Here is a 17,475-nt window from a genome sequence, read left to right as displayed (position 1 = left end):
CCTATCCGTAATTTTTGGGGTCCTGCTCGTGTGTCAGGCTTTGTGCTCCCTGCTTTCTTCCTGTTCTTGGTTTCCTTCATCCTAACTTCTCCACGAGCTAAGCACCAGTAGCCTTGCCTTACCGATGAAGAAATTGAGGCTCCGGGTAGCACAGGCCTTTGCTGAGGCTCTTGGGAGGGTGGGCGGCTGGGGGAGGATTCTGACCCAGAGTTGGCACTATGGACTGAATGTGCGTGGCCTCCAAACCCATATGTGAAGCCCTGCCCTCCAGTGGGATGCTATGTGGAGGTTAGTCTTTGGGAGGTGACTAGGGTTCAATGAGGTCATGAGAGTGGGGCCCCATAGTGAAATTAGTGTCCTTATAAGAAGAGGAAGCGAGCCCGAGCTTTCTTCATCTGCCATGTGTGGACATAGTGAGAAGACAGCTGACTACAAGCCAGCAAGAGAACCCACCAGGGAACGGAATCGGCCGGCACCTTGGTCTTGGACTTCCGCCCTCCAGATCTGTGAGAAATACATGTCTGTTGTTTAAGCCCCCCAGTCTATGGAACTCTTTTTTATGGTAGCTGATGCTGACTGCGACAGTTGGGGTCTCAGCCCCCGTCAGAGTGCCTGGGCTCCACTGTGATCCAGTAGCGAGGAGCCCCCATTGTAGGGCATGTGCATATTTCCAGGACTTTGGGTCCTCCAGGAACACGCTGGGTTCTGCAGGGCCCTGTGTAGAATCACTGGCCTCTGCCCTGTGAGCTGCCATCAATGTGGGGAGGCCTCTGAGCCTGCTCAGTCCTGGCCCCACAGACTGAGCCATCTTGGGCCCCTCTCTAGGCCCCACAAAGGGAGAGGTTCTCTGAGGAGCCCAGCCCCCCCAGCTGAGCCTGGGACCCCCTGGCCACAGGGCATCCCTGGCTTCTTGTAGGGGAATGGTCTGAGGTGAAGCGGTTGTGCCCATCGTCTCGGGGAGGTTTATTGGAGGCTGCTGTGGGCTGAGCAGACTGCGTTCTTAAACTACTTTTAGATGCAATGCTGCTTGTTTCCCAAGGAGAGCCCTTCCCAACGAGAAGGTGCTTCCCAGCCACCATCCCACGAGCTTTTCCTTCCCTTTCATAACTTGTATGTTTTTAAAGATAAGGAAGTTTAAATAGTCAAACCATAGGGCCGGCCGGCCAAGGGAACATGCTGTCAGTCCTTGCGGCTGGGATAGGAAGCGGGAAGGTGCCTCTACCTGGGGGCTTAGCTGCTCTTTGTGGTTGGGCAGCTGGTTGAGGAACCAGAGGGCTTTTTCTGCCGCTTTCGCACTCACGAGGCCTGGGTTTGGCCAGTTTGGAGGGGTTGGGATAGGGATGGGAAGATGCTTTATTACCTGGAGCTGGTGTAGATGGCCCCTCCTGCTAGCTTACAGTCTGGGGGCAGGATTCATACTTGCTGGGTAAGCTGGCATTGGGCTGCAAGCTTTCTCCCCTTGGCCAGGCAAGGGATCCCCACCTGGGGCGAGACGGCCGTCCTCACAGGCTGGCAAGGGGCTGGAGGCTGAGCTGACCGTGCCCTGCTTTAGGGACTGGGATGGCAGTGGGTTGAGAGGTAAAGTCTTAGAGCAGGTCACCTGAGGGTGGCCTTGGTGTCCTCTCTTTGCAGTTGTGATATAAAAGAGCAAGGCCGTCCCGGGCACTTCAGGCTGCTGTGGGGGAGTGAGTGCCCGGTAGGAAAGAAGGAGGCCAGGAGGCTGGAGACTGAAGCCAGAGCCTTGGGGCCTCAGTGAAGATGTAGGGCTTCAGTGCTAGGGAGCCATAGATGGTTTTCATGCAGGAGCAACTAGTGCTTTAGAAAGCTTACCCTGGGGCCCCAGGTGATCGCATGGCCTGTAAGAGGTTGGACCCACACCCAGCAAACCGTGGGACAGCCTTTTTCTTCCCTTTTGTGGCACACTGCCCCGATTTCAGCATTTCTCAAACTTTTCATCCCCGCTCTAGTGCAGGTGTAGGTCAGCGTAAGTTTGGTGATTACCCCAGGGGGCTGTATGTGGATGTGACTGACCTACAAGGATCTTTTGTGCTCCTTTCAACTTGCCTCGCTGTTCTGCCTGCCACACGGAACTCACCCATGGGTCTTATGCACCAGAGTGGAATAAGTGAGTTCTATTCAGGCTGTTTTGAGAGAAACCCCATAGGAATCAACTCCATCCAGCAAAGGGGGGTTTATTGCACAGATTCCACAGGCATCTCAAGAGAGACCCCACGAGGACACAGAATGGACCAAAACATAAAGAACAAAGGTTGTTATTTTTATATTACAGGGGCTGCTTGCTAATTTAGCACCTGACCCAACATGGCAGCCTTGTCCCCAGGCAGTGTGATCCTGTGGCTCTCATGTCCCCATGGCTGAGTGCCCCAAGCTCTTGGGGTCCCCTGGAGAGAGCTCCTCTGTCCTCTCCAGGCTACAGGAACCAGCCAGCCAAGGGACACGAGTTTCTAAGGTCAAGTGTCCAGCCCTGTCCAAACAGGCATGTGACTGGTACTACTAGCCCACAAATCAAGGTGGGCAGGAGTGGAGGTGAGGGAGATGGGGCACGGCCTAGGCCTTCCTCTGCCTGGGGGAGGCGCTCCTGGTCTTTCAGCTGTTTGGCAGAACCAACTCAAATTCGCCCTGCCATTGTGGTCTAAGGACAAAAAGCACGTGAGCAGTCTTGGGTTCTGGCAAGTAGGTCCAGTGACTACTTGTGGGAGCCTGAGTTTTGTCCTCCATGAAGTGAAAGGGTTAGATTAGATGGCCTCTGGGAATGTTTTCAAAGCTATGGTTTGATTGGGAGCTTTGCCTTGTCAGCCACACAAGCGGACGTGGGACCAGGGAAGCTGCTTGAGCATCAGAAAGTGGGTCCGCCCCACCCCTTCTGCCCAGGCAGGTGCAAAACCCTAGGCTCTGCCTCACAGGAAATGGGGTCCCCTGAGGGTATGATACGAATAAAAACCGACTGAATTTCTGCAGACACAGGAAGAGGAGGACAGGGTACCCTTGTTTGTGCTGATTGATCCCCAAATGAGTGTCCTCTCTGCAGCCTTCCCGGGTGACCTGTGGGGTGTAGATCACCAGTTGGTAAAGAACAGGGTAGAGACAGCTGATACCCACTCGGCCTTGCCCTGTGCCCTGGCCCTGTCCACACTGACATGTGCTCTGAGAGGGAGAAATTCTCCGTATTTGTTGTTTATCCTCACCTACTTCTGAAGCAGCAGATGGGAAAATTGAATTAGCAAAGGCAACTGTCAGACAAGCTTTGTGTTAACTAGGTGGACATAATTAGATTATTTAAAAACAAAATCCAATTCAGTGTTTTTCTGTGCTAAGAAGTGAATTCACGGTTGGAGGAGTCCCAATGTGGCTTCCCTCTGCCTCTGGGCAGACCCCGTGTGTGGGTTTCAGCAGATGGTCCTGATGTCTGAGTTCCCGCCTCTGTCAGTGCAACCCCATCATAAGCTAGACCCCCTTTGCTGCTTTCACTGCACAAGAGATCACGGTGTGGTGTCGTGGGTGAAAGGCCAGGCAGCCTGGGCTTGAATCTTAGCTCTTCTACCAAATAGAACCTGACCTGGGGCAATTTAGTTAATTTCTCTGAGTCTCTGTGTTTTCATCTGTAAAGTGGGAGAATAATAGAGTTATTGAGATTTAAATCATTAACCCAGGCACATGATAAATGCTGGCTAAGTGTGTGCCTTTGTCATAGGAGTCTTGTGGCACTAGTTGTCACTGTCCTCTTCTCAGGACATGGAGGAGAGATGAGGAATGGGTGGGTTGTCCTGTCTCTTTTGTCATTATAGAATGTCCTGGTTTTGTGTCCAGGGCTGGACCCAAAGGTGGGGTTCATTAATTGTCTGTAGAGGCTCGAGCCCCAGCTGGTCTCACTCCTGGGGTGATTTGAGTGTCGATAACAAAGGGGGTGCTCTCACCTGGCAGCCTAGTCCCTATGGGCCCGTAAGGCTACCCACCAGAGGGGGAGGGTGTTCCAGCTTCTTCTCAGGGTAGAAGTGAGGCCTTGGTCACAGGAGGATCATTACTTACCTCATTTAACCCTCTTCCGGGCCAAGTGTCTGTTTGTTCTCTAGTGGAAACATAGAAACGAACCGGCATCATTTCTAAACAAAGAGGGACTTTTCACAGGAAGTTTGTAGACCTGACACCTTCTCCCTGCTTGCGGGTAGCACAGTGGCCTCTTCTCTGACAATTGGTGTGACTTGCTTGAGAACAATAGACAATGGTCTTGGCCCGCTTCCTGTATGAAGGAAGAATGGGCACAGGTGGGAGTCTGGAGCCCCGGTCCCACAGCCCCTGTCATGTGCTCAGGGATCTGAGGTCATGAAGCCATGTGATGGCCCTGTAATGGGAGCGGTAAGGGCTCACATGATGGAGGGTCCCTGTGGGCAGGCCCTGTTCTGACACTTTCCACACTTTAATGAATCCTGAGGAGGAGTTCAGGACTGACATGGGTTGCTGAATTCTGCTCACCAGGCCTCTTCCTCGGAACCATCTCGGAGGAGGCTTGCCAGCCCCAGGCCTGGGACGTGGACCTTCGGGAGGCGGGGGGCCTTGCTTACCCTGCTCCTGCCCACCTTGCCACCTGCACCTCCTGCCAGTTTCCCTGCTTTGTCTACTCTTGGCATCTGGCTTCCTTTTAGTTCCTTGGATGTGCCTTCCTCCATGCTGTTCTCACCGCCTAGCACTCCTCTGCCCTCTCCCCTGCTTGTCCCCCATTGGGTCCTCGCGACCTTCAGGGTTTGGCATAAAACCTCATCTTCTCAGGGGACCTCTAGTTGCCATCCTGAGTAGCCAGGCTCTTTTGCCCACCCCTGTCAGGTCCATTATTCCAAATCACAGCCCCCGTTCATTGCTTTCTTTTCCAGTACTCGCCAAAATTTGTAGCTGTGCTTTTGTTGGTTTACTGGCAATTCCTCTCCCGACTAGAACATTAGCTGCTCAGTGCAGGCCCAGCTGGTCCACCTGACTCACAGCACCGGCCTGGCTCGCAGACCTTCAAACGCTGGGTGAATGAGTGAATTAGTTTGGGGGGACTGTCTAGGAGATTTTCAGAGGTTTCTTCTGAGGTGTGAAGTTGAGAGTTAAGTATGCTTTTTGTAAGTCACACAACAGACATTTTCCTTCCAGCAGCTCAAACGGCAGCGTGCGTGGCATGCTAGTTCAAAAGAAAGAATCACTCTGTTCTTAAGAACCTCTGGCAATTGCATCTGTGTTGGGCGAATTGGCACGCTCGGCTTCTGGAGAGATACAAATGTGGAATTTGAACTCTACCCTACCTCAGAGAGCAAGGCTGCAGCAATAGGGCCAAATGCATTTAAATGTCATGAGTGTTATTATTAGTTGTAATCTTATCTTGTTAATAATAATAACAGGACCCACCTAGAAGTTGCCGAACAGCAGACGGGCGCTTTCCTAAGTCCGCGCAGTCAGACAAGACTGCAGACTCTGGGGAGGCGCCAACTGACTCTATTAGCACCACCATGAGGGACAGACGGAGTGTTGGCCGGAAGCCCCACCCTGGTCACCGTGTTCAGCCACATCCTCCACGCCCTTCGGGGCGCTGGTCATTCAGAGGCGCCGTGGAGGCCCATGGCCTCTTAGACGCTGGCCTCACCTCTTCAGCGGCTCCCTCAGCCCCCTTAGCTGCCAGCGCTAGAGGCCTGCAGGTCTGGGGACTGCAAGGCAGGCTCTCGTCACAGAGATCGCTGCATGGCCTTTCCCTTCTATTGTTTCCTGCCCCAGTGACTTGCTGAGACAATGTGTTTCCTACAGATTTTGTTTGCGTGCATTGACTTCCTTGTTTTGCTCTAGTCAACAGACATTTAGCATATACAGATCTGTGTGCCTGACAAAGAGAAATCTGGAGGCCTGGACCCGGCGGCTGCCCTGAGTCACCAACTCCTTGAGTCTGCAGATCTTGGATGGGCCAGAACTTGTAAATGACTCATACCATCCATGCCGCCCGCGTGTTCAGAGATTCAGTTGCTGGCTGCTCAATGAGGGGAAATGTTGGGCCTCTGATCAATCAAGGGGGACCCATGTTTGAGAACCATGTTAGTCAAGGTTGAGGCCCTGTCCCAACACCTTTCTTAGCTGTGTGAGTTGGGGGAAGTTGCTTACCTGACGTGAGTGTGTTTCCTCATTGGTAAACACAACACCTACCTCACAGGGCAGTTGGGAGGCTTACAGACATTAATATTGGGAAATCATCTGGTACCAAGCCTTATGCATACGTGCTAGCTGTTCTTGTTATTTGTCTGTTGGGCTCTGTTTTGCAGACTCTCCCTCACAGATCTTACCGGGAATGGCTTTCCTATGGACCCCCTCGACCTAGAAGTGGAATCGGGGAGTCCATGATTGTAGGCTGATGTGATCCTGGGTGTAGTGGTGGTGGATCGTTCATCGAAAATGGTTCAGAATGTTCTTAACATCTCGCTGGCATGGGATGTTTGGCTGAATAGGTCAGTAGCTAAGAGCTCAGATGCTGAATGTGACAGACCTGGGTTTGCACCCGTCCTTCTGCTCTTACCAGCTGTGTGACCTTGGACACACTACTTGTCTTCTCTGAGCGTTTCTCATCTGGGAAATTGAGCCTACGAAATCCCTGTTTCATAGGAGGGCCATGGGCATTAACTGACCTGACCCTGTGTTTGTAAGGTGCTTAGGTGGGCCTGGCACACAGCCAGCGCGTAGAAAGGGGGGCTGCCCTGACCCATGGGCTACACCTGACAAGGTATTCTTAGAAAGGGCATTGGAAATACAACAGTCTTGAGGAAACTGGAGTGGTTGAGGTGGGGAGCAGAGGAGATAATCAGTCTTTAAACTTCTTAAGGCCTGACTTCATCCGACTCAGGGTTGCCTATGTTGTTTGTGGTCCCGCTCACAGAACTGGAGTGATAGGCGGCAAGACCATTCTGGAGGGACCGGCGCTGTCCTGGAGAGAGTCGCTTCCTGTTCCAAGAGCAAAAGCTGGAAGCCCTGGGGAGGGATAGGGACGTGGCAGTCCAGCTTGGTCACCTTCAATATCCTTCTCAGTCTGGAATGCCAGCACCCTTTACAGACCCAGAGCTAATAGCCCCCTTCAAAACCATGTGCCTGCTAATCCCCATGCCTTGGCATATGCGCACACAGATCTGGGGGTCTCTTTATTAGATTTGAAGGCTCAGGAGAGATTATGTGGGGTCCTGGGTCCTGGGTCTACTGAATGTGGATTTCTGGAAGGGGGCCTTGGCAATGCCACCCTAAGCTCAAAGAAGGTGGTTTGAGATGCATCCACTGGCACCTGTTCTGAGGTCAGTAGTATCAGGGGCCATGGTGGTCCCTTCCAAATGGAGCTTTGTTCTGAGATTCTCCTGCCTGCCTCGGTACAGCAGGTTGTAAATATCAGGAGTGGGTGCCCTCAAGAGTGTGCAGACTCCACATGACCACTTAACAAGGGTTTTAAGCAAATTCATCCATGAGCAATCCATGGTGGCCAGTATGGGGACAGGGTGCCAGACTCAACACTCTAGCCCCTGGCTTTCTCAAGCCTGCCTAGCTGCCCAGGGTGTCTGAGGCATTGGCACCTCAGACCACAAGTGTGGGTGGGCCACTGCTCTGACTCATTTCCCCAGACTTTGTCCCCCTTGGCCATCTACATTTTGACTCTGGTTTTAGGATTTGTTTGATGGTAGGAAAGTGGTTGAGCCATATATTTAGTTGTGTGTGTGTGTGTGTGTGTGTGTGTGTGTGTGTGTGTGTGTGTTTTAAGACCTTTTAAAAAAAGAAGTTCTAGGTTTACAACAAAATTAGGGAGCTACAGAGAATTCCCATATATCCCCTACCCCCAAATGTGCACAGCCTCTCCAATTATCAGCATCCCCTGCCAGAGGCACCCTTCTTACAACGCGTGAGCCTGCAGTAACACACCATCCAGAGTGTAGTTTACCTTAGGGTTCAGTCTTGCTTTTGTAAGTTCTATTGGTTTGAACAAACGTGTAATGAGTGGCATGCCTCCATCACTGTCGTATCGTCCATCATCACATAGAGTAATCGTACGACTCAGAGTAGTTTCCCTGCCTTAAATGTCCTCTGTGCTTGGCTTATTCAGCCCTGGTAACCCCACCCCCTGGCAACCACTGACCTTTTTACTGTCTCCATAGTTTTGCCTTTTCCAGAATGTCATAGAGTAGGAATCATACAGTGTGTAGCCTTTTCACATTGGCTTCTTTCACAGTAATACGCATTTAAGGTTCTTCCATGTCTTTTCATGGCTTGGTGGCTCATTCCTTTTTAGCTCTGACCAATGTTCCATTGTCTGCATGGACCACAGTTTATCCATTCGCCACTGAAGGACATCTTGGTCGCTCCCAAGTTTTGACAATTATGAGTAAAGCTTCTATGAACACCTGTGTGTTATTTACCGTCTCTATATCTTCTTTGATGAGGTGTCTGTTAAGGTCTTTGGCCCATTTTCTAACCAAATTATTTGTTTTCTTATCGTTGAGTTTTAAGAATTCTTTGTATATTTCAGATAACAGTCCTTTATCAGATGTGTCTTTTAAAAATATTTTCTCCCAGTCTGTGGCTTGTCTTCTCGTTCTCTTGACAATGTCTTTTGCAGAGCAGAAGATTTTAATTTTAATCAAGTCCAACTTTGCAATTATTTTTTTCAGGGAATCCTGTCTTTGGTGTTGTATCTAAAATGTCATCTCTAAGCCTAAAGTCATCTAGAGTCTCTCCTGTGTTATCTTTTGATACTTAAGATTTTCCAAGGGTGTTGCCATCACCTTTTGTTGAGATATTTGACTAGCCTTTCCTTGATCCTACATGTTCTCTTTTTTTTCTTCAGCTAGTTAGATCTGGGTTTATGTCATAAGTGAGGGAGCCCTGACATGCTTGAGTTAGAGTGAAGCCTGGTTAAGCTGTTGGCATCTGACTGGGGACTGGTTCCACCCACCCATGCCACTGAGGAGCGGGACCCAGGCCCCGGCTGACACTCAGATTACAACACTGACCGGGCTCCATGGGAGGCCAGAGGTTTCCCCTGGGGCACAGGAACACAGGCCATACTTACTTGGAGATGTCTGACCCTGACAAGCCTGGGGAACGCCAGCCATTGACTGATACATGGTCCAGGTGGGGCTGCACCTCGATACCAGACGGAAAGCACGTGAGCAGTAAACATGCGGAGACATTCCAAGTGTGATGTTCATTTCGTGGCTTCATTACACACTTACCCTCTGTGCTTCCTTCAGACGGTGATTAGCCCGTTGCCGCTGCGTGTCACACTGGCATTGTCAAGGGGTGTCTGGGCCGTCAGAAACCTGCAGGACTCAGGACAGGTGTGTTTACATGGCTGTTCCTGGTGGTGGTTTCCTTCGGTGACTTGTGCCTCCTGAAGCACAGCTGAGTATTTTTCTCTCCACTGGATACACTGGAGGCAAGGGGTGTATTTTTGCCTGTTGAAGGAAGATACAGGTTTAGGTTTCTCTGTCCCCTTGTCTGAGGGGCTCTTGCATCCTTACACATGGCGTCTGGGAGGGCTCTGAGGCCCGGCCTGCAGACCCAAGAAGGCTGACAGGGGGTCAGCACTAGGGTTCCCCCCTCGGCTCCAGCTCCCTCTAGGTGGCCTTGGGCAGCTCTGACTTCTGTGGGCCACAGGTTCCTACTGTTACAGGGAAGTTACTGTGGAAATGCAAAGACCATTTTAATGTAAAATTTTTGGAATGAGAATATTGCAAAGTGGTGAAGAGCCTGGGATCTGAATTTTGGTTCGGTCGCATGCTAGCTTCCTAAGGCTCTCAGTTTCCTGGCCTGTTAAGTGGGCTAATGATGGTCCCTACCGCTGGGTTTGGGGAAGATGCAATGACGTGGGCACCAGAGCACAGTTACTGGCACATGGTAAGACTCGGTGGGGGGCAGCTTTCCCCATTCTCATTATCACAGCGTGACCACCACTCAGGGTGGGATGCGAGCTTCCTGTTGCTGAGGTTACACCCACAGAAGCACCTAGAGCGAAGTGACAGGTCACACAGTTGATCAGCATCTTTGGTTTTTCTTCTCCAAGCAGTGACCTGGATGGTTGTGTAAGGTGACCTGCTCCTGACCTGTTAGAAGTGAACCAGGGAGAGAGAGATTCCTCTACCCTGGGTGGGACCTCTGTGACCACTGCTCGTGTTACCACTTCCTGGAGACAGCCAGTCCTTTCAGTTTTGTGATTCATTTATTTAAACTTTCCTGTGAAGGAGTCCTGATACAGAGGAAGAAAAACATATGGTGAACCCTTTATTTCCTGTGATAAACAATGACCTTTGGAACTGGGGTTAAGTCGGAATTCTCCAAGGCAGAATTTATTTATTTATTTTTTGCTGCCATAGTTTTAAAGTCACGCCATGCTGTGCTTTTGGCGGCTGCTCTTTCTGGATGGTAATCCCAATGAGATGCCAAGACGTGAGATGGGTGCCTTTAGAAGGCATTCCGAAATGTTAGTCCCTGGAATAAAAATGCAACATTTGTTGGAGGAGAGGGCTGAGCGTGTGTAAAAAGGGTACTTATGTAGTTAGTGTCAACATCAGACAGGAAAAGAAGGCCTGTGGTTTGGGGACCGTCTTGCTGGTCCCCCAGGCTGGGGTTTGAAGAAAGTCTCGTGCCTTTGCTCCTCTGTTTGCCGGGTTAACGTTTCACTCACATTTAGCCCCACTGATGGGATGTGCTGGGCTTTGGCTGGAAAGGCGTACAGCTCAGATCCTGCAGCACAGGATGAAATTCAAAAGAGGAATCAGAGGGAATTTGGGTTTCCTTGAAGCCCCCTTTGACATTCTAGCAACGCACCTAGCAGAGCGGGGTAGAAGACTCCAACAGGAGGCCTGAGGTCAGTCCTGGCCTGTCAAAGTCAAAGTGGGGAGGGAATTTTGGGAGGGTGAAGTCCTTTTTTTACATAGGAGAAAACCAAGGCCCAGAGAGGATGTGTGGAAGGCCTAACAGCACACAGCTATTTAGAACCTAATTGAGACCTGAACCCATGTCTTAACTTCCAATCTAGGGTTCTTCCATGAATGGCTTATAGCTTGTTGCCAGATTTATACAATGATTCATTATTATTACGCTATTCATCACTTCTGTACCAATTTATATTGGCAAAAGAAGTTTATACCATATGGGTTTATTTTAGGTAACATAATCATATTACAGAAAATTTTCTCCAAGGAGTGAAGTCCACTAACCATTAGCATTTGGGCATATTTCTTTCCTGTCTTTATTTGTGTCCAAGCATGTGAGTGAGAAGTGAAAGAAAAAGAAAGACCTGCAAAGTAAATATACAAGCGTATATAACTGTAATAATGTCAGATCTATTATTTAGCTTGACCTTGAAGTTTATAGAAATTGAGGTGGAGTCCCCCGGTGGCCATATTTCCATCCCTTGTCCTTGTGACTTGGGAAAATTTATGATTCCTTGGCCAAACTTCAGGATCACGTGACCAGGTTTTTGCTTGCTGCCTTATCTGGTGAACAAATTTTTAACCTAAATGTCCTCAAGTGAAGAATTAGGTGGTGAAGGGTCTGGAGGGTGGTTGGGTTGGAATCCTCTTGCTGGACACTGTCCATGGGTCACTGACCTTGGATCAGCTCAGCCAGACCCACGAGAGAGCTCACAGACCACCAGAGCTCAAAGACAAACTACTGGCTGACTGTGTCCGCACGCTTTCCCAGGAGGGCTAACTGATGATGTGGCGGCATGGTCCTTGTGTATATTCTGTAAATGAACAGAAGTGACAAGTGGCGGGTGGCAGCCTGGGGCCCCATGGCTGGTCCTCATCACTCTGCTCCAGGCTGTTGGGGAGCACCCCACACCCCTCTCTCTCCCCTGTTACACTCCCACCATGACTGGCCTCCACTCTCCAGGGTGGCACCCAGGAATCTGTATTCTTTTGAAATCACTTTATTGAGGTATAAATGACAGTGAACTGTACATATTTGTAATGTGCCATTTGAGAAGTTTGGGACATATGTTTACACCAAGGAACCACTACCACAGAGAACTCAGTGAACACGTCATCACCCATAAGTTTGCAGATGCCCCTTTATAATCCCACCTTCTCATCCCTCCCTGCCACAGCCCCAACCCCAAGCAACCACTCTTTCTGTCACTATGGATGAGTGGACATTTTCTAGACATTTCTATAAGTGAAATCATACAGTAAGTACTCTTTCTTGTCTGTGAAAAAAACTCAGCATAAGTATTTTCAGATTCGTGCATGTTGCTGTGTATCAATAGTTTATTCCTTTTCATTGCTGAGTAATATTCCAGTGTATGGATGTACCACAGTTGGCTTATCCACTCACATGTTTGGACATTTGGGTTGTTTCCCGTTGTTTTTGCCATAGAAAATAAAACTGCTGGGAATACCACGTACAAGTCTTTCTTTGGATATATATTTCCTTTTCTCTTGGGTAAATACCTAGGATGATATGGCTGGATCTTATGGTAGGTATATGTTGAACTTTTCCAGAAATTGATAAACTGTTTTCTAAAGTGATACACCGCTGTGCGAGGAATCTGTATTTTTAAATAAGCTTTTCCAGTGATTCTCCTATAGCCCTTTTCTTCCTGAGAGCACTGAATAGCCCTGTGTTTGGCCCAGAGTGACAGGTCTTGTGGGCCAGTCTCCTCCACCTGTTTTCTGAGAGCCAGTCTGGCCTTGGAACCTCCCTGCAGGCTGCCCCTGTGCATGAGGGCGCTGGAGAAGCAGAGGTGGCAGCTCAGATGCTTCCTGTCCATACACGTCTCCGACCCACCCAAGCTACGTAGATGCGTTGACTTTTTGCAGGGTTGACAAGTCATGTGGCAGGCAACTGCCTTATCCAGTGCCAGTGTCCCACACAGAGGCCTTAAAGAGGTGAACACTCGTGTGGCCCCCTCAGGAATGCTTGGGTGTCTTGGGAGTCATGTTTTTGGTTGTCCACTGGCTTGATGTGTGCCCTCTGAAGGGACAGTCTGGAATCTGCTGTGCCTGAGAGGTGGACTTCTCTCAGCGCTTCTACCGTCACCTGGCATTTATTGGTCCCCTTAGATACCAAGCCCTGAGCTAGGTGCTATTGTAGAAGGAGGCACAGGGTTTTTCAGTGTCCACGGCGGGGCTCAGTGTCCTGGGGAAAAGGGCAGGAGGGGCCGATTTTCTGATGGAAACAGGTGTGGAAGGGAACAGGCTTGGTGCTACTGGGAGGGGTGGAGGGAGGGAGGATGGGTAAGCCAGACTCCACTGCCGAGGCCACAGCAAGTGTGTCTCTTCCCTGTTCATGCTCACCCTTCACAGCATGCCATCACTTTTGAGGTGGCCTGGCATTCCATGGCCAATGCCGGCTCCAACCATGCAGGGTAACGATTGTGTTCCAGGCCCTGTGTCAGCCCCGATGCTCACATCAGTGGCTCCTCGATGTTTTCAGCAAGTGCTCTCACTGGAAAAGCTCACACCATCTTCCTGGGGGGCAATGAAGTGGAAGGGAAGCATGTGAAAAATGGAGCAGCCCTGGGACAGTGTGAAGTCTGTTCTGTTACTGGAGAAGCTGTCGGTTGCTTTGCACACACCTCGTGCTGGTGGTGGTGGAGGGGGCTGGGAATCCCACGGCTTGGAGGCATTGGCTGTTTGGATCCTATGGCCTGGCCTCCCTTTTCTCTTGGATTCCTGCTGTCCCGAACCCCACAAATCTGGTACCTGAGTGTTGCACTGGGGCCCGAATGGGAAAAGCCCTGAATTCAACAGCCAGGGGAGTTGGGGCTTCCCCTGTAGGCAATGGCAAGTCCCTGCACTGTACCCGGGTGTTGGAGGCCTTACAACCTTTACCTCTGGAAGCTTTTCCCTGTCCATGCAGAACAACTGTAATCAAAGTGAAAAGTGAACTTTAAAATGGTGGTGCAGGGACAAACTATGTTTGCTAGCGAATTATCCCATGTATGCTTTGTCTGAGTGTTAACAGGCAATGAGGATAACAATTAGTGCTCACACCACAGAATCGATGCTCCCAGCCTGTGGGCTGGCACACTTGTTGCCCACAGCTCCCAAATGGGGCTTTCCTTGTTGGCTTTGCTGCCTGCAGGCAGGTGAATGCTAGTGTCGGCCTGCCAATCCACCCTTCTGTCATCGTCGTTCAAAAGTGGTTCTAACAGCTCGGGTCCACTGACATCCACTCTCCAGTACCCTCTGTCTTTGGAGGTTGTTTTATTGTCTGGCTGTTATTTGGGGGTCTCAGGATGGAGTAAAAGTTATCATGTTGCTCAGCTCCGCCATGTTTGACTGGAACTGCCCCACCTGCTCTCTCCAGGTGCTGGGTGGGGAGTCCCCTTTTCCTGATGCTCAGAGCACCCTAATATGGCAGCCCATTCTCTGCCTACCAGTGGAGGTGTTCCTGGAATTATGTATATTTTTTGTCTTTTCTTAATGTGTATATTTGGAAAAATATACATAACATAGAATTTACTATTGTAACCATTTTGGGTATTCAATTCAGTGGCATGAATGACATTCATAGTGTTTTGTAGTCATCACCATTTTCCATTTCCAGAACTTTTTTCATCACCCCAAACAAAAATTTTGCACCTATTAAATAATAACTCCCGATTCCTTCCTTCCCTAAGCTCCTGGTAACTTCTGTTCTACTTTCTGCTGCCTCTATGAATTTGCCTATTTTAGATACTTCATTTAAGTGGAATCATACAGTATTTGTCCTTTTTTTGTCTGGCTCATTTTACTTAGCATAATCTTTTTAAGGTCCATTCATGTTACAGCATTTTCCAGTATTACATTCCTTTCTATGGCTGAATAATGCTCCACTGTGTGGACATACCACATTTTGTTTACTCACTCATCTATTGATAGAACCTTGAGTTGTCTCCACCTTTTGGCTATAGTGAATAATGCTGCTATGAGCATTGGTGTACAGGTATCTGTTTGCGTCCCAGTTTTCAAGTCTTTGGGGTATAACCTAGAAGTGCAATTGTTAGATGGTATGTTTAATTTTTTGAGGGACTGTTAAGCTGTTTTCCTCGCAGAATGCTTTGGAGGCGATGACTTGCCATGGCCTGCAGGGTACAGCCCCAGTGCCTGCCTCTTGCATTCCGGACTTTCTCGTTCTGGCCCGAGCGTAAGCGTCTGCTCCGGCCAGGCTGCTCTGCTACCATGTCCTGCCGCCCTGCTTGGGCTGGGTTATTCCTCTCTCCTGGGCCATGCCTTGCCTCCTCCTGGGACCCAGTACAAATCCTGCCCTCACCGCCTCCTTTGGAAAAAATTGCCCCACGCTGCTGTTCAGTGACACTCCATCCTAATTTTCTAACTAACTAGGGTTACTAATCTCTGCCTTGAGATTACCCTCTGCCTCCCCCACCCCCTTGCTCTTTAGGTCCTATTAAGGTTCAGACACACAGAGGCAACATGGGCCCCTCCCTGTGGCGATGCCTCTGCCTGGCTCGCCTCAGTGCTTGTGCCAGCCTGTGTGCAAGCAGCTGCTCTGTGAGCAGCACCCCCTACACCCCCCACGTGGCATTCTCTGCACAGGGAGGGGTCTGGCTGGTCCCTGGCGTGAGCGTGCTGAGCTTTCCAAGCTGGCAGTCTGCCTCAGGTTCCCGGGGTGGTGACTAGCTGTCTCCCCTCTTGGGCCCCTGCCAGTTGGGAAGCAGGCCCTCGAGCACTGCCATCCCCGAACCAGGAAGGCCATCAGGTCACCTGATCCCCACGATGGCTGAGAAGCCTGGCTGAACTCTCCTCCTGTGAATTAGTGCTGGCGAAGCAAGCAGCCACTGACTAAGCTTTGTGGGCTGGTTCGGTGGATACCAAGCCTCTTATTTCTTCAGCATTATCTCACTGCACAGAAAACAACCTGAGTGGCCTGTCACCCCAGCCAGAACCCTGGTGTCGTCTCTTGAGCCCTTCCTGCTCGTCATTAACACTGGTGATTTTTCCTCTGAAATATCTGTCCTCGTCTCTAGCTTAGATGGTGGCTGTGGCTTCCTGTGGGGTGCCTTCCCTTCTGGTTTCCCCCTCCAATCTGCCTGTTACACAGCACAGTCTTCCTAGAGTTCAAATTCCAGCTGCACCCTCCAAACCAGTGATTCACTAACATCTCTTCCCCCTGCGGATGTCAGGCCCCTGAATCACTTTAGTTCTGAGTGTGCACCGAGCTCTCCCTCTCACTGTCTGCTTTCACATGTACCATTCCCTGGGCCTGGAACATTCTACCAGCTCTTGACCAGGCCAATTCCCACTCGTTCTTCAGGCGTCAGCTCAGACATTGCTCCCCAGGAGAGACTTCTCTGACCCCAGTCCTGTTGTCCCTACCACTTGTGTACCCACTTCCCTTTGCAGCCCACACTCACCAGACTGCGTTATAGGTGTCTGTTCTTATCTGTCTCCCTCACCAGTCTAGACGTGTCTCGTACCCTTGTGTGCTCAGCTCCTAGGCCAGGGCCTGGGTACGGCCGGGGCTGGAGAACTGTGTGCTGTGGGGACGGGAGGACGGACGGGTGCATGGACCACGGCTCTGCGCGGGGCCAGGTTTCTCCCTGGAGCGTGAAGGACAGGCCCAGGTGAGCGGCAGCAGCTTCTCGCTCTCATCGTCAGCAGCCGGGCACAGAGCTACCTGGGCCAACTGGAAGAGAGGCATGTGCCTTAGGAGTTATCGGTAGGGTTCAGGGTTGGTGGAGGCTTTTAAGAGGCTTTCCAGAAACATTTGAGCCACTTTCTCTTGAGCAAACAAGACTGCATGTCTAATCTGAAAAGCAAGTTCTTATAAGCAGGCAGGTTTATGGGAGACCAGCAAGCGCAGGCAGTTACATCAGCCGGTGTGGTCTGGTGAGCAAGCTGCTGACCGGACAGTCACAGGTACCCACTGGACACCGGCATTTCTGCAAAGCTGGGTACATCTCGGAGCCTTTCAAGGGTGGCAAGAGGGCTGGCCTGCTTCCAATTTTTTTTGTTTGTTCTGAGGCTCTGAGTTCAGAGAATTAAAAAAATTTTTAATTCTCTAAGAAGGTTACAAAAATTCTGATGTTTAAAACTATTTACCTTTATTAAGATGGTGCTTTTTAAACAAAAACTGCACAGCAGTTCTATTTACAAGGTAATGACACAATTCATAAGAAATACTGATTCATAGGGTGCGCCCGGCAGAGCGGAGCTGTGACAAGACAGAAGTGTCCTCTGTCCCTGTGGCTGTGCGTCGTCACATTTAGAGATGATATAAATGTTTGTCCTTGAGGCTCTGTGAAAGTGAAGCCAAGTTCCCTCTGCCATCCCCATCCCCTCCTCCCCCCCCCCCCCAGACTCAGGCAGGGAAATGAGGACACAGGGCCAGGGCCTGGGGGACGGAGCAAGTCACATCCATTCTTGGGGCCAGGAGTTGCCAAGTCGCGGGAGTGCCCTGTCCCTGGTCTTCTCCCTGGCCGGAGCTGATGGGGCCTGGGTGCAGATGCTGTTACCCAGT

At 50.4% G+C, this 17,475-nt stretch overlaps 1 protein-coding gene across 2 annotated transcripts in view; it reads left to right on the top strand.

Moving 5' to 3' along the window:
• GRK5 (G protein-coupled receptor kinase 5) overlaps positions 1 to 17,475 on the top strand; it is a 197,634-nt gene that overhangs the window by 39,334 nt on the left and 140,825 nt on the right. Inside the window, exon 1 of one of the 2 annotated variants that reach the window (XM_074338979.1) lies at positions 386 to 506. The exons of the other annotated variant lie outside the window; for it this stretch is intronic. Coding sequence (XP_074195080.1) covers positions 401 to 506 — 106 coding nt within the window. The 5' untranslated portion in view covers positions 386 to 400. Of the gene's footprint in view, positions 1 to 385; positions 507 to 17,475 lie in introns of those variants that run through there. 2 annotated transcript variants of the gene reach the window in all.

The sequence above is a fragment of the Rhinolophus sinicus genome, linkage group LG07 (genome assembly GCF_036562045.2).
Source record: "Rhinolophus sinicus isolate RSC01 linkage group LG07, ASM3656204v1, whole genome shotgun sequence".
NCBI lineage: Eukaryota > Metazoa > Chordata > Mammalia > Chiroptera > Rhinolophidae > Rhinolophus > Rhinolophus sinicus.
This window is presented reverse-complemented; position numbering and strand designations above follow the sequence as displayed.